Here is an 18093-nt window from a genome sequence, read left to right on the forward strand (position 1 = left end):
CTCATAAGTGAAGAAAGTTTTTTTTTTAAATTACAGTAATTAAATGTTAATATTAACCGCTTGCATCAGTCACCACTAGGGGGAGCGCACTGCTCACACCATTGATTCAATAATAAAGTATGCATTAAGCTCCTAAGCTCCCTCTAGTGGAGGGTGGAGGCAGACAAAATATTATATTTTTATATCAGAAAAATTGAGCTCTGACCTCTGCAAAGCTTATTCAATGCCAGAGTTGTCCCTTTTCAGAAAATCTGAGATCCCAGATTCAGTTTGTCATAAAAAAAAGCTATAGATGGCAAATTACCCCTTTATTTATTGTGTCAATCAGCCTTCTGAGCAATAAAATAATAAAATATTCACATTTGTTGTCAGCCAATAAATGTATTTAGGAGGTAGAAATTTAGAAAAGAAAAGACAGAGAAGATCACAGAATCTCATGCTTTATAATGAAAAATCCAACCTGCAATGATCAAACCCTCTCTCAACAATTCCTGCCAATAATGTCCATTAATCACTGAATTGTTACGCTTCAGCTATCAAAGTTACATTCCTCTGACACTTTGTCAGCGTTACATCATGATACATTGTATCCATGCAGCAAAACTGATTACAACATCAATCTAAACCATTGTTCCAAAGGGAGGTAAGGGCATATACAGAGGACTTGTGGTGGTATTAAAGATCCATGTGGCCCAGGAGGTACAGCAGAAATATCATGCCCACAAGATTTAGATGAAGGGGACAAATTCTGAATTTACAGATCTGTGAATAGAATGCCAGAATTGCAGTGAAGACTGACATATAAAGGGTTAGTTCAATGTTGGTAATTATCTCCCATCCACAGGATAGGTGAGGACTTGGTAATCGATGATGGTCCCCACACTGATCCAATTGCCATCATCAGTTCATCATTACATGGTTTTCAGAGAAACTTCACTGGGAGGTTATGCCAAACATCTTGGAGACCTAACCCCAGACCTTCTGTGTATGAGGGTTGTGCGGATCCTTCTGTCTCTTCCTGTGATCCCAGACAGACGGGATGATGTGAGATCATGGCTCTGCGGGGGCCGGATCATCACTTCCAGGACTCCTCGTTCTGCTTTACAATGAATATCGTTCTTAATGACATTGGCTGGATATTGGGAGTCATTGTCCTGTTGCAAAATGTTTGGAGCCAATCAGACGCCTCCCTTGATAGTGTTATATAATGGACCTCAACCGTCCAGCCAATGTCAAGAAGAACTATCTTTAGCATAAAGAACAAGGAGTCCTGGAAGTGATGATCCGGCCCCCGCAGAGCCCTGATCTCACATCATCCAGTCTGTCTGGGATCACAGGAAGAGACAGAAGGATCCGCACAAGCCTCATACACAGAAGATCTGGGGTCAGGTCTCCAAGATGTTTGGAACAACCTCTCTGCTGACATCCTTCAAAAAACTGTGCAGAGAACTGATGAAGGCAAATGCCGATCACACCAAATATTGATTTAATTTAGATTTCTCTTTTCTTGATTAACAGAAATTGATGACTTATCCTACTGTTAAAGTAGTGGACAAGCTTTTTAACCTACATATAAAGTTCTGAAAAAAAAAATAAAGATGGGAACACCAGAATTGCTGTTTTTTGCATGTGGAAAATTCCCTGCCCATGCACCAGAAAAAATATAATGAAAAGCTATAAAAACAATATGCACCCCAAAATGTATTCAATGAAAACTATAGTTTTCCTGGCAAAAAAAAACAAGCTCTAGCACATCTTTGTTGGTGGGGAAAAAATAAATAGATTATGCGTCTGAGAAAATGGTGACAGCAATTTTTTTCTTTGGTTTTTACAAAAGTTCAGAAGTTTTTTTTTTTCAACTACTAAAATAATTATAAAAAAATTAAGTTTCATCATTAATAAATATTTAAAAATATTACAATTCTAATCACCAATTAAAAAAGAAATGTAAAAGTTGTGTCCATAAAAGTCAAATCTATAAACATATAAAACTGTTTAACCCCGTACGTTTAGCCCCTAAAATATGAATAAAAAACCTATACAAGTTTTGGTATCGCTGTAAGCGCGCTGACACAAAAGAGAATGTTGGAATTGTGTCTTTCACCATATCACAACACTGCGTATTTTTTTTAAATTTATTTATTTATTTTTAAAGTACAACTTTTCTTGCAAAAAACAAGCCCTTGTACCTCTATTGTGATATTAACAAAAAAGTCAACGGTCTTGGAAGTAGGGGAAGGAAAAATGAGAGAGCAAAAACAAAAATAAGACCCAATCCTTAAGGGGTTAAGAAACTTTCAGGAACTTTTTTTTGTAGGTGGCAATTTTATTTAAAGGGACTTTCCAGAGCAAAAAAAAATAAAGATGACTCATACAAAGAAAAGCTTAACTATTTTGTCAAACTTTTTGCTTTCATTTTTCACAACGTACAAGACTTCTGCTTCTTCTCAGTGAATATGAACATTTTTGTTTTACATCTTGAAGCTGAAAATCTCTACTAACTTAATATTTCTTACACCTGATGGTTAGCTACAATGTATCCAGCCTACAGATTCTTTTTTTTGGGATCACTCATACCTTTTTTAAGTCACTTTTCATTTTTGTCTTGTGGTTTATGTTGATGTTTTTGCTCCAAATTTTTCAAAAAATGTACGTCTTTTTAAAAAGTTGTAATTGATGAATCGGCCGAAATCATCTGGAAACCCCAAACACCGCCTACAATGACAAACATAAAAAAGAACACATCAAGTAGACGTTAAAACGAAGCAAATCAGAAGAAGAATATGGCCCAAATTACAAAAAAATAGGCAAAAAACCCCACCAAAAACGAGACAAAAAGAAAGAACAAATACAATAATGAATCGGGTCTAACATTCTTTTCTTGCTTAGTGTTCACTTAAATTTATAATACTGGCATTTTTGGGAACAAGATGACCCCATGGTTGCCACATTCCTTTTCTTCCATATACACCCTGGTCAAAAACATCAATTTGTTAAGACCAATGAATCGTATGACACATTCTCATAATAAAATGTCTTCATTGTGTCACTTTGAAGATATTTCATCAATTTTCAGGAAATGACTAAATTCTAACAACCAAAACTTTATTAGCCGGACACAGGACCCTCCACTGTTTGTTATAAGTACGCTGGAATTGCAAGGAATGAGGTCTACATAAAATCTGTTCCTAAGGACTGAATCACTCGTGACGTCGTGTTGATACAAACAGTCTGAGCGGATGTTTACCTGTGTTTACGCTAAACGGCAAGCGTTATATGCGCAACTATATACAGGTGTCATGCTGTGATTACTGGATTATTCAGTGGAAGATAGAAGTAAAAAAAATAATTTCCGGCATAAAAAAGTACTGCTCTTATGTAGAATATAACTGCTATAATACTGCTCCCATGTACAAGAATATAACTACTATAATACTGCTCCTATGTACAAGAATATAACTACTATAATACTGCCCCATATACAAGAATGTAACTACTATAATACTGCTCCCATGTACAAGAATATAACTACTGTAATACTGCCCCATGTACAAGAATATAACTACTATAATACTGCCCCTATGTACAAGAATATAACTACTATAATACTGCACCTATGTACAAAAATATAACTACTATAATACTGCCCCTATGTACAAGACTATAACTACTATAATACTGCTCCTATGTACAAAAATATAACTACTATAATACTGCCCCTATGTACAAGAATATAACTACTATAATACTGCTCCTATATACAAGAATATACCTACTATAATACTGCTCCTATATGCAAGAATATAACTACTATAATACTGCCCCTATGTACAAGAATATAACTACTATAATATGTTCCTATGTACAAAAATATAACTACTATAATACTGCCCCTATGTACAATAATATAACTACTATGATACTGCCCCTATGTACAAGAATATAACTACTATAATACTGCCCCTATGTACAAGAATATAACTACTATAATACTGCTCCCATGTGCAAGAATATAACTACTATAATACTGCTCCCATGTACAAGAATATAACTACTATAATACTGCTCCTATGTACATGAATATAACTACTATAATACTGCTCCCATGTACAAGAATATAACTACTATAATACTGCTCCTATGTACAAGAATATAACTACTATAATACTGCCTTTATGTACAAGAATATAACTACTATAATACTGCCTGTATGTACAAGAATATAACTACTATAATACTGCTCCTATGTACAAGAATATAACTACTATAATACTGCCCCCTATGTACAAGAATATAACTACTATAATACTGCTCCTATGTACAAGAATATAACTACTATAATACTGCCTTTATGTACAAGAATATAACTACTATAATACTGCCTGTATGTACAAGAATATAACTACTATAATACTGCTCCTATGTACAAGAATATAACTACTATAATACTGCCCCCTATGTACAAGAATATAACTACTATAATACTGCTCCTATGTACAAGAATATAACTACTATAATACTGCTCCTATGTACAAGAATATAACTACTATAATACTACCCCTATGTACAAGAATATAACTACTATAATATTGCTCCTATGTACAAGAATATAACTACTATAATACTGCTCCTATGTACAATAATATAACTACTATAACACTGCCCCCTATGTACAAGAATATAACTACTATAATACTGCCCCCTATGTACAAGAATATAACTACTATAATACTGCTCCTATGTACAAGAATATAACTACTATAATACTGCCCTTATGTACAAGAATATAACTACTATAATACTGCTCCCATGTACAAGAATATAACTACTATAATACTGCTCCCATGTACAAGAATATAACTACTATAATACTGCTCCTATGTACAAGAATATAACTACTATAATACTGCCTTTATGTACAAGAATATAACTACTATAATACTGCCTGTATGTACAAGAATATAACTACTATAATACTGCTCCTATGTACAAGAATATAACTACTATAATACTGCCCCCTATGTACAAGAATATAACTACTATAATACTGCTCCTATGTACAAGAATATAACTACTATAATACTGCTCCTATGTACAAGAATATAACTACTATAATACTACCCCTATGTACAAGAATATAACTACTATAATATTGCTCCTATGTACAAGAATATAACTACTATAATACTGCTCCTATGTACAATAATATAACTACTATAACACTGCCCCCTATGTACAAGAATATAACTACTATAATACTGCCCCCTATGTACAAGAATATAACTACTATAATACTGCTCCTATGTACAAGAATATAACTACTATAATACTGCCCTTATGTACAAGAATATAACTGCTATAATACTGCTCCCATGTACAAGAATATAACTACTATAATACTGCTCCCATGTACAAGAATATAACTACTATAATACTGCTCCCATGTACAAGAATATAACTACTATAATACTGCCTGTATGTACAGTAATATAAGAAATATAATACTATTGTAATATTGACCATTAACCTTGTCTTTGATCATTTACCCATATTCCTCATGATTCACCATGTTACGTACATACAGGAGGCTGATTAATAACCTGTAATTGTGAGAACACAATAGATGAATTTCTTAAGAAATGTCTGTATTGTTTTATTGATTGATGAGATACATGCGGCAGGATGAGGAATGGAGGGGTGATGTGGTTAAGGTGCGGGCAGCAGGTGATGCGATCGCTTCCTGCTGGCGTGGAATGTTCACGAGGGGAAAGTCTCAGGTGACGGTAGAATGTATGGTATGATGATGGAACTTTCACTTCTCTCTCTTAAAGAAGACTATCTACATGACAGTTTGTACCTAACTCAGTATATTGTAAAACAAGAAACAGAAAGAATAAAAAAAACTATTAAAAAAAAAGAAATATGAACACAAAAGTTTTAGGGTGAAAAACGGCGTATGGACAGGAAGGATCCTGACGTGACTTATCCATCCAATGTCTTTAGTGGGTTCTCACAGGGGACATATAACGCAGTCTATGAGCCTGGAGACACTGTAGAAGATTTTTTAATCATTACCAAAGTTAATTTATTATTTTTATTTTACCTGCATTGGAGAAATGAGCACATTGATTGAAAAGGTCTATATTAAAGGGGTTTTCCCTTTAAGAAAAGTGGCGCCCATATGCACCAATATACCTAAAATAGCAAACAGAGCAGTTACTCATCCTCCCTGGATCCAGCTCCGGCTCCCCGATACTGATCAGCTCTCTATATAGACAGGACAACCGCTGAGCTCAGTGATTGGCTGCAGAGGTGATATACACTGTCGAAACCATGTCACATGTGCAGCCAAATCACTGAGATCCAAGCAGCCGCAGGGAGCCGGCACCGGACCCGGTGAGGACAAGTACCTGCTCTGTTAGTTATTTAAGGAATCATAGAATGTTGAGGCCCACTTTCCATAAAATGGAAAACCCCTTTAAAGGGAACCTGTCACCTGAATTTGGCGTGACCGGTTTTCGGTCATATGGGCGGGGTTTTCGGGCGTTTGATTCACCCTTTCCTTACCCGCTGGCTGTATGCTGGCCGCAATATTGGATTGAAGTTCATGCTGTGTCCTCCGTAGTACACGCCTGCGCAAGGCAATCTTGCCTTGCGCACGCGCAGTATGCTTTGCCCAACTGCAGGCAAAGCCGAAAAGCATTAGTGCGCATGCGCCGGCGCACTATGTCCCGGAAGTATTTTGCTGTGTTCCGGGACATAGTGCGCCGGCGCATGCGCACTAATGCTTTTCAGCTTTGCCCGCAGTTGGGCAAAGCATACTGCGCGTGCGCAAGGCAAGATTGCCTTGTGCAGGCGTGGACTACGAAGGACAGAGAATGAACTTCAATCCAATATTACGGCCAGCATGCAGCCAGCGGGTAAGGAAAGGGTGAATCAAAAACCTGAAAACCCCGCCCATATGACCGCAAACCTGTCCCGCCAAATTCAGGTGACAGGTTCCCTTTAAGGAAATCCATTAGTAATAACACTGGTAGGTTTCCAGAAAGCAACTTTCCACCCTGGCACTGAAAAGTGAATACACATTTGTCATTATGGCCTCTGTTTTTCATCCGCTGTCCCCTCCGCTGATATTTTTTTCTCTGCCAGGATGGAGGGTCCCTTTAAAGGGGTTTCCCACTCCACTATACTATATACACACTGAGAGGCTAGCCTGCAAGTGACTGCTCAAACTGGCCAGCAGAGGCGAATCCTAACTGCAAGTATATTGCACACTGGTATTTGTTCCCTAGGGTGGGAACTCCTTTAAAAGAGACCTGTCATCGCGTAAAATGTGGGCATTTTTTAAATTTTATTTTTCTCCCTCTGTCAAGGTGAATATTCTATTTTTTTGTAAATCTATCAGACAAGAATATGGACCTGTTTATTTAGTGGTAATTTGTTTATTCCTTTTTTTTTTTTTACATAAGGGAGTGGCTCACAAGGTTAGACACGCCCCAGAGGATCCTGGAAGCCACACCCCCTTGTAAAAATCTAAATAATAGCACCAAATAAAAAATCTAATTTTTTGGGAACTGTATAGCAGATTTACAAAAAAAAAGAATGACGTGTCAGCTCCATTGATTACAGTGGAGATGTGGCTGCGTATGCAGAGTTACTACACAGCTGCTGGACCTTGGGTTTATTCCCCTTTCATTACCTCAAACTGCCTATGTAGAGCCATGGCCAACCAGAGCCAGAACACCACACCCCATGGGATTATATATACATCCCAGATTCAATTCATGATTTAAAGGGATTTTCCACTTTCAATAAAATGGACTCCAAAAGCTGTCAGGGTACTCGCCCTCATCCAGCACCACCTCTTTGCGGCTTTTTCAGTCTCTTTGGTATGGCTGCAATAGTGACACCATGTCATCAGCGAGCTGCCGTCTACTATGTCAGAGCCGCTCAGCTCACTGATTGTCGACCCCAGGTGTAGAATCAGCGCCGGACCTGGGGAGGGTGACTAAACTTTAGTTAGTATTTTTTATGCAAAGAGAAGGCCAAAACCGGTAAAACCTCTGCAACGTACAACATGAAGATGTTATATAATTTAATCCAACCCAGGGCTCTCCAGCTGGTATTGGCATGCTGGGAGTTGTAGTTTTTTTTAAAGCTGGATAGTAACATGTTGCAGATCACTATGTTATAGGAAGGCGTCTCGGACGTTGGTGCATGATGCAAATCTATAGATGTCTGCTGAAATAGCTCCAGGGAGGGGTTCAGTTGTAATCACCGGCCATGAGGAAGAAGAGCAAGAATGTGGATGAAGTAATCGGGAGTAATACTCTCACACTGCAAAGTGACGGAATGTAGAGACATTTATGAAGGGCGCGAGTCACTGCAAGCGCAAGTAATGACCAAGGCGGGCACCCGGAGACACCGTCTGATGGAGAGACCGGTCATAAATGGTGATGTGATGCCTGAGCATGGAAAATCAGAGGGCAACTGCTGAGTGGTCTGATAAAGAACCAGTGCTGGCATGTGCAGTGACTGTAATGATCAGTGATCTACAGCCGTTGTATAACTACAACTCCCAGCATGTCTTTACAGCCTTACGGAATGCTGGCTATACATGGAACTTAATTAGAAATCTGTATGCATCAGCTCCCCCTAGTGGTGGCTACAGGCAGCTAGAATTATATAATTAAAAGGGGTTATTCCCAGCTTCATAAATGGATATTATCAGACAGAGCTTGTAATCACAAACACTTTTGCAATTTACTGTTTATTAAAACTTGCATCCGTTCTTGAGATATTAACATTTTTTGTTTTGCAACTCATTGCCTAGGAGACCGACCACCCCTGGTGTTTAGTTTGTAAGCACTGTGCGGCAGTTGTCCGAGATTATGAGGTCCAGCCATCCAAGCATCTTTTGAACAGTGGTTACAGGCTCAATAGAAAAGAGCTTGGTAATACTGAGAGTGTTCTGCAGACTAAGGCCGGCGTCACTCTAGCGAGTTTTACGGACGTATGAGAGGCGCAGAAAATACACATTGCACACGGTACAATGATTCTCTATGGGGCAGCTCCTATCTGCCATATTTTATGCATCAGTATTTTACGGTCTTGTTCGGCCGTAGAAAATCGCAGCATGCTGCGTTTGTCAGCGTATTGCGCAAAAAATCCGCCAATGAAAGTTTATGGGGGCGAGAAAAATACGGATTACACACGGACCATGCATGTGACTTGCGAGAAATACGCAGCGGTGTTCTATAGAAAAGCCGGCAATTCAGCGCGGTGTACAGTAAAATCACACTGACAGGTTAGAATAGAATAGGTAGAATAAATGTCTACACATAGTATAGGTATATATATGTCAGTGAGACATATATATATATATATATATATATATATATATATATATATATATATATATATATTTATTTATATTTAATACAGCGCTAGATAGCAGAAAAGCAGGTAATTCAATTGCCGGCTTTTCCTCTCTCCTTCACAAACCCGACAGGATATGAGACATGGATTACATACAGTAAACCATCTCATATCCCTTTTTTCTTTGCATATTCCTCTTTACAAATGTTAGAAGTGTCTGTGTGTTAAATTTGGGGGCTCTAGCTGTTTAAATAAAGAGTTAAATCACGGAAAAAATTGGCGTGGGCTCCAGCGCAATTTTCTCCGCCAGAGTGGGAAAGCCAGTGACTGAGGGCAGATATTAATAGCCTAGGGAGGGACCATGGTTATAGGAACCCCCTGGCTAAAAACATCTGCCCCCAGCCACCCCAGAAAAGGCACATCTGTAAGATGCGCCTATTCCGGCACTTAGCCTGTCTCTTCCCACTCCCGTGTAAAGGTGGGATATGGGATAATGAAGGGTTAATGATACCTTGCTATTGTAAGGTGACATTAAGCCAGTTTAATAATGGAGAGGCGTCAATTATGACACCTATCCATTAGTAATCCAATAGTACGAAATGGTTAATAAACATACACACACACACATTAGGAAAAATTATTTTAATGAAATAAAGACACAGGGTGTTGTAGTAGTTTATTATACTCTCAATCCAACTGAAGACCCTTGTCACCTGAAGCAAAGTTAAAATAATAAAACAACAATATCCCATACCTTCCGTCGTTACAGTCAAGTCCAATGATGTAAATCCATCTGAAGGGATTAAATTAATTTACAAGCAGGAGCTCTGCTAATGCAGCTGTGCTCCTGCCTGTAAAATCTGGGGAATGAATGGAAGAGGGGAACATAGCTACCTAGACTTGCGGTGCTGCGCCCCCTGCTGGCATAAACTCATATGAACTCGAGCGTGGGAAAATATTCAGAAAAGTTCCCACGCTCGAGTTCATATGAGGCTATGCCAGCAGGGGGCGCAGCACTACAAGTCTAGGTAGCTACGTTCCCCTGCTTTCCATTCATTCCCCAGATTTTACAGGCAGGGGCAGCTGCAATAGCAGAGCTCCTGGCTGTAAAAATCTTTAACCCCTTCAGATGGATTTACAGCGTGGGACAAGACTGAACGACGAAAGGTATGGGATATTGTTGTTTTTTTATTTTAACTTTGTGTCAGGTGACAAGGGTCTTCAATTGGATTGAGAGTATAATAAACTATTACATCACCCTGTCTCTTTATTTCATTAAAATACTTTTTTTCTAATGTGTGTGTGTTTTATTAACCATTTACTACTATTAGATTAATAATGGCTAGGTGTCTTATTGACACATCTCCATTATTAACCTGGCTTAATGTCACCTTACAATAGCAAGGTGACATTAACCCTTCATTACCCCATATCCCACCGCTACACGGGAGTGGTAAGAGAGAGGCTAAGTGCCAGAATAGGCCCATCTTACAGATGTGCCTTTTCTGGGGTGGCTGGGGGCAGATGTTTGTAGCCAGGGGGGGGGCAATAACCATGGACCCTCTCTAGGCTATTAATAGCTGCCCTCAGTCACTGGCTTTCCCACTCTGGCAGAGAAAATTGTGCGAGAGCCCATGCCAGTTTTTTCCGCGATTTAACCCTTTATTTAAACAGCTAGAGCCCCAAAAGTTTGCACACACACACTACTAACATTAGTGTGGAATATGCAAAAAAAAAAAAAAAGGGATATGAGATGGTTTACTGTATGTAATCCATGTCTCATATCATGTCAGGTGTGTGAAGGAGAAATGAAAAGCCGGCAATTGAATTACCTGCTTTTCTGCTATCTAGCGCTGTATTAAATATAAATAAATATATATATATATATATATATATATATATACACATATACACACATATATATATATATATATATATATATATAGACTGTATATATGTTTTCATGAACATTTCAGCCCATGGATACATTGTATGTCCGTTTTGCAAGCCGGCGAGAAAATCTCGCTGTACGGATGCCATACGGATTACATACGGAGGTTTACAAGCACAAAATACACTGCCACACCCTGCCTACGGATGACATACGGATCACTATTTTGGGAACATTTCTGCGTATTACGGCCAGAAAAAACGGACCGTATTTTCATACGCCTAGTGTGACGCCAGCCTTACAGAGGTGGCTGGTCTCCAAGGCAACGAGGCGTAAATAAAAGTGCTAATATCTCAAAAACGGATGAAATTATTAAGAAGCAGCGAGTTACAGAATTGCTTGTATTTACAAGTACTGTCTGATTATACCTTTTTTTTTGAAGAATGGAGGGTAACCCTTTAAGTGTCTATGCAGTGGATTTGGAGCGCTCCATGTAATAAATTGGAAATTATGTGCAGGTTTCTCAGTGGCGTCAGGACATTTCCGAAATAAACACTTAAAGGGGCTATCCAGAACTTTCATATTGAGGACCTATTTGTCGGATTGGTCATCAATATGAGATCGGTGGGGGTCTGACACAAGATACCCCCAAGTGATCCCTTACTAATAACCTATTGTAAAAAGAGGTAGTCAAAACATAAGTCACCAGACAACCCCTTTAAATTATAGCCGTCCTCCCTGTTGACAGTTTCCAGTTTTCAATATCTTTCTAGCTTTATTGATGTGAAGCTGCTCAAATGTATCACTAGTCACAAGAACAATGTGGAGTCATCATAAGTATGCATCAAGGAACAAAAGCCTCTATAGTTGGAAAGTCCTTCCCTATAATGGGACTTATGTGAAAAAAAACCCTTTAAGTTGAGATTTTAAATGATTTATTTCTATAACAAAAGTTCATTTTAATCAATAGATCTTAGAATGAGATTAAGTTCTACAATTGGATGTGTTTAAAGAAAATGTTGATTAAAAGATCTATTGATTAAAAAGAACTTTTGCTCGTGGCAAAACCCCTTTAAAGAACTTTAGCTACAACATGAGGAGTCCGATGAAAAAGGATTTTTCTTGTTGGGCTCCTGTACAAACGTCTATTAAGAGTTTGCAGCTTTCATGTATGTCCAGAGCTAAACCCGAGGAATGCGCTCCGTTTATTTAGTGGCAGAAATATGTTGTCTCGTGACGCAAGTGCAATTATAGAACTATCCTGTTATCTCTGCGGATGTCAGGGTGAAGGAAAACATAATATACCAATCATAAAACGCAGGGTAGCAGCACATAGTGTAAGGATCGGACCGAGGAGCTCACAGGAGTTAGGAGGGATTAAGAATATTTGGCAAGAAATTCTAGCTGCCCTAATCTGCTCTGCAATGTATTCCACAGTCAGCGAGTCCAAGAGAGAACAGAAAAAACTACCTGTAACCTGCTCAGATTCCTATATGTGTACATAGGGGCAGTATTATAGCAGTTATATTCCTGTATATAGAGGGCAGTATTATAGTAGTTATATTCTTGTACATAGGGGCAGTATTATAGCAGTCATATTCCTGTATATAGAGGGCAGTATTATAGTAGTTGTATTCTTGCACATAGGAACAGTATTACAGTAGTTATATTCTTGCATATAGGAGCAGTATTATAGTAGTTATATTCTTGCACATAAGAGCAGTATTATAGTAGTTATATTCTTGCACATAGGAGCAGTATTATAATAGTTATATTCTTGTACATAGGAGCAGTATTATAGTAGTTATATTCTTGCACATAGGAGCAGTATTATAGTAGTTATATGTCTATACATAGGGGCAGTATTATAGCAGTTATATTCTTCTATATAGGAGCAGTATTATAGTAGTTATGTTCTTGTACATAGGAGCTGTATTATAGTAGTTATATTCTTGTGCATAGGGGGAGTATTATAGCAGTTATATTCTTGTACATAGGAGCAGTATTATAGTAGTTATATTCTTGTACATAGGGGCAGTATTATAGTAGTTATATTCTTGTACATAGAGGGCAGTATTATAGTAGTTATATTCTTGTACATAGGGGCAGTATTATAGTAGTTATATTCTTGTACATAGAGGGCAGTATTATAGTAGTTATATTCTTGTACATAGGGGCAGTATTATAGTAGTTATATTCTTGTACATCTCCTACTGACCTCTCCTCAACCTCAAATCTGTCCTAAGAGAACATAAAACAAGCCGGCCACTCTCTTTCTCCCACCTGCGCTCTCTCTCTCTGCTTCTCCTCACTGCTGGAGACATATCTCCCATCCCTGGACTCCCACATCTCATACCTCCCATTACTACTCCCTCCTATCGCTCCCTATCCAATATGAACTACCGCAATCTTTCCAACATAAAACCCGTGCCCCTGACACCCACCCCCCTGCTCCCTCTCTCTGGAGCACTCTGGAATGCCCGCTCAATCTGCAATAAGCTTCATGTGATTCACGACCTTTTTCTCTCCCGCAATCTTGCCTTCCTTGGCCTCACAGAAACATGGCTAACACCCTCTGACACAGCCTCCCCTGCTGCGCTATGTTACGGAGGCCTCCACCTCACCCACACTCCTCGACCCGGCAACAAACATGGTGGAGGAGTGGGTCTTCTCCTTTCCTCAAACTGCACCCTTAACCCAATCCCGCCTCCTCCCTCCCTTATCCTCCCCTCTTTTGAAGTCCATTCTGTCCGCATCTACTCCCCCTCCAACCTCCAAGTGGCCGTCATATACCGACCTCCAGGCCCGACCACTGCTTTTATTGACCAATTCTCCACCTGGCTTCTTCACTTTCTCTCTCCTGACATTCCCACCATCATTATGGGTGACTTCAACATTCCCATTGATAACCTTCAGTCAACAGCCTCCAAACTTCTGTCCCTTACCTCATCCTTTGGACTTACTCAATGGTCCTCCGCAGCCACCCACACGGACGGGCATACACTAGACCTGGTATTCACCCGTCTCTGCTCTCTATCTAACTTCACCACCTCCCCTCTCCCTCTATCCGACCACCATCTGCTCACCTTCTCATCCCTGTCCTCCTCACCGGCCATCTGTGTCCAGCAACATGCGCACCCCCCGCAGAAACCTTGCACACTTAGATGCCCACACACTCTCTGACTCCATCCTACCACTGGCATCCATATCCTCACTCCACGACACAGACACTGCCACTGCTTTCTACAATGCCACTCTCGCATCAGCTATTGACATGGTTGCCCCTCTCGTCCATGGCAGAGTGCGACGTATCAATAGACAACCCTGGCACAATAACACCACTAAAAAGCTCCGGCAAGCGTCCAGGGTTGCGGAGCGGCGTTGGAAGAAAACACACTCGCAAGACGATTTCACTGCATTCAAACAGGCAACACTCACTTTTAAATCTGCTCTCACCGCTTCTAAACAGGCCTACTTCACAACCCTCGTATCTTCCCTATCCTGCAACCCCAAACAGTTATTCAAAATCTTTAACTCCCTCCTCCGCCCCCCACTGCCCCCTCCAACCTCCCTCATCTCTGCTGAGGACTTTGCCACACACTTTAAAAATAAGATCGACCAAACAAGACAAGTCTTCATTGTTCAACCACCACAACCCCTTTGTATACCAGACCAATGCCCAAACCCCATAACATCCCTATCCAACATCACTGAGCGGGGGCTTAACTGTCTCCTCTCCAAATCGCACCTCACCACCTGTGCGCTCGACCCCATCCCATCCCACCTCCTCCCCAACCTCACCACCACACTTATCCCATCCCTAACCCACCTGTTCAACCTATCACTAACTTCTGGCACCTTCCCTTCTGCGTTCAAACATGCCACAATCACGCCTATCCTTAAAAAGCCAACCCTCGATCCAACTGCCATGTCCAGCTATCGCCCAATATCGCTGCTCCCATTCGTTTCCAAACTCCTGGAGCAGCACGTCCACGCTGAACTTTCCTCTCACCTCTCATCTAACTTGTTGTTCGACAATCTGCAATCTGGTTTCCGCCCCCACCACTCAACTGAGACTGCCCTGACCAAAATCACTAACGACCTACTTACCGCCAAAGCTACTGGACAATACTCTGTACTCCTCCTTCTAGACCTGTCCTCTGCTTTTGACACAGTTGACCACTGCCTCCTACTACAGATCCTCTCCTCCTTTGGCATCAAAGATCTCGCCCTATTCTGGATCGCCTCGTACCTTTCCAACCGCACTTTCAGCGTCTCCCACTCCCACACTACCTCCTCATCCCACCCTCTCTCTGTTTGAGTCCCCCAAGGCTCTGTTCTAGGACCCCTACTCTTCTCAATCTATACACTTGGCTTAGGACAACTCAAAGTCCCATGGATTCCAGTACCACCTCTATGCTGATGACACCCAGATCTACCTCTCTGGCCCAGACGTCACCGCTCTGCTGTCCAGAATCCCAGAGTGCTTATCAGCCATATCCTCCTTCTTCTCCTCTCGCTTCCTCAAACTCAATGTGAACAAATCCAAACTCATCATCTTTCCTCCATCCCACATATCTTCCTTACCCGACCTATCTATCGCAATCAATGACATCATGCTTTCCCCCGTACCGGAAGTCCGCTGCCTCAGAGTAACCTTCGACTCTGCCCTGTCCTTCAAACCGCACATCCAAGCGCTTTCCACCTCTTGTCGCCTCCAGCTCAAAAATATCTCAAGAATCTGTCCTTTCCTCAACCTTCAATCTACTAAAATGCTTGTGCATGCCCTCATCATCTCCCGCCTTGACTACTGCAACATCCTTTTCTGCGGCCTCCCTGCTAACACCCTTGCACCTTTCCAGTCCATCCTTAACTCTGCTGCCCGACTAATCCATCTCTCTCCTCGCTACTCCTCCGCTTCCCCCCTCTGCAAATCTCTTCACTGGCTCCCATTCCCTCAGCGTATCCAGTTCAAATTACTAATACTGACCTATAAAGCCATCCATAACCTGTCTCCTCCATATATCTCTGAACTAATCTCCTTTTATCTTCCCTCACGTAATCTCCGGTCCTCCCAAGACCTCCTTCTCTCCTCCACACTTATTCGCTCCTCATCCAATCACCTCAAAGACTTCTCCCGAATATCCCCCATCCTCTGGAATTCTCTGCCCCAAGAAATCCGGTTATCCACCACATTCGGATCCTTCAGACGGAACCTGAAAACTCATCTCTTCAGGAAAGCCTACAGCCTGCACTGACCCCGCTACCTCCTCATCACCACCGAAGCTACCGCCTCACCAACACCGGAGCTCCTGCAACCCCCAACCTACTGTCTCCTTCCCCTTAATCCTGCAGAATGTAAGCCCGCAAGGGCAGGGTCCTCGCCCCTCTGTATCAGTCTGTCATTGTAAGTTTGTTTTCTGTAAGTGATATCTGTAACTTGTATGTAACCCCTTCTCATGTACAGCACCATGGAATCAATGGTGCTTTATAAATAAATAATAATAATAGGAGTATTATAGTAGTTCTATTCTTGTACATAGAGGCAGTATTATAGTAGTTCTATTCTTGTACATAGGAGCAGTATTATAGTAGATATATTCCTGTACATAGGGGCAGTATTATAGTAGTTATATTCTTGTACATAGAAGCAGCACTATAGTATATTCTTGTACATAGGGGCAGTATTATAGTAGTTCTATTCTTGTACATAGGGGCAGTATTATAGTAGTTCTATTCTTGTACATAGGAGCAGTATTATAGTAGTTATATTCTTGCACATAGGGGCAGTATTATAGTAGTTAGATTCTTGTACATAGGAGCAGTATTATAGTAGTTATATTCTTGTACATAGGGGCAGTATTATACTAGTTATGTTCTTGTACATAGGAGCTGTATTATAGTAGTTATATTCTTGTACATAGAGGGCAGTATTATAGTAGTTATATTCTTGTACATAGCAGCAGTATTATAGTAGTTATATTCTTGTACATAGGAGCAGTATTATAGTAGTTATATTCTTGTACATAGGGGCAGTATTATAGTAGTTCTATTCTTGTACATAGGAGCAGTATTATAGTAGTTATATTCCTGTACATAGGGGCAGTATTATAGTAGTTATATTCTTGTACATAGGAGCAGTATTATAGTAGTTCTATTCTTGTACATAGGGGCAGTATTATACTAGTTATGTTCTTGTACATAGGAGCTGTATTATGGTAGTTATATTCTTGTACATAGGGGCAGTATGATAGCAGTTATATTCTTGTACATAGGAGCAGTATTATAGTAGTTCTATTCTTTTACATAGGGGCAGTATTATAGTAGTTCTATTCTTGTACATAGGAGCAGTATTATAGTAGTTATATTCTTTTACATAGAGGCAGTATTATAGTAGTTATATTCTTGTACATATAATTAGTGAGCACCTTTTACATTATGCTATTACATTCAGCGGTCATGTGCAGGTAACATCTTCCCCGCTCTCCCTTCCCTCTTGGCTGCAGCGGATTAGCTCCTCTCCTGTTGTGCTGAGGAGGAGGTTACAGTTCATGGTGAAGTTGAAGTCTTCAGAGTTTGTTTGAAGTTCAGTTTGCATGACAGATATTGGGGGGGGGGGGGGGGGAGAGATCGGTCACGCTACTCTCTACAGCTGAAAACAGACTGTGTGTATATATCTACATACATACATCATATATACACATATATTGTATTTTATTTTTTTACTGTAAAATGAGCAACCTGAAACATGTCAAACCAGAATCTGCACATCAACTAACCTGTGGATGTGGCAATCTACTATTTGGGTTTTATTGGGCGAATGC

At 40.1% G+C, this 18093-nt stretch overlaps 1 protein-coding gene across 1 annotated transcript in view; it reads right to left on the bottom strand.

Annotated features, from left to right (window-relative positions):
* Positions 1 to 2156: 2156 nt before the first annotated feature.
* NAP1L4 (nucleosome assembly protein 1 like 4) overlaps positions 2157 to 18093 on the bottom strand; it is a 72541-nt gene continuing 56604 nt past the window's right edge. The window contains exon 14 of the mRNA XM_077287113.1: positions 2157 to 2715. Coding sequence (XP_077143228.1) covers positions 2692 to 2715 — 24 coding nt within the window. The 3' untranslated portion in view covers positions 2157 to 2691. The remainder of the gene's footprint in view (positions 2716 to 18093) is intronic.

The sequence above is a fragment of the Ranitomeya variabilis genome, chromosome 2 (genome assembly GCF_051348905.1).
Source record: "Ranitomeya variabilis isolate aRanVar5 chromosome 2, aRanVar5.hap1, whole genome shotgun sequence".
NCBI lineage: Eukaryota > Metazoa > Chordata > Amphibia > Anura > Dendrobatidae > Ranitomeya > Ranitomeya variabilis.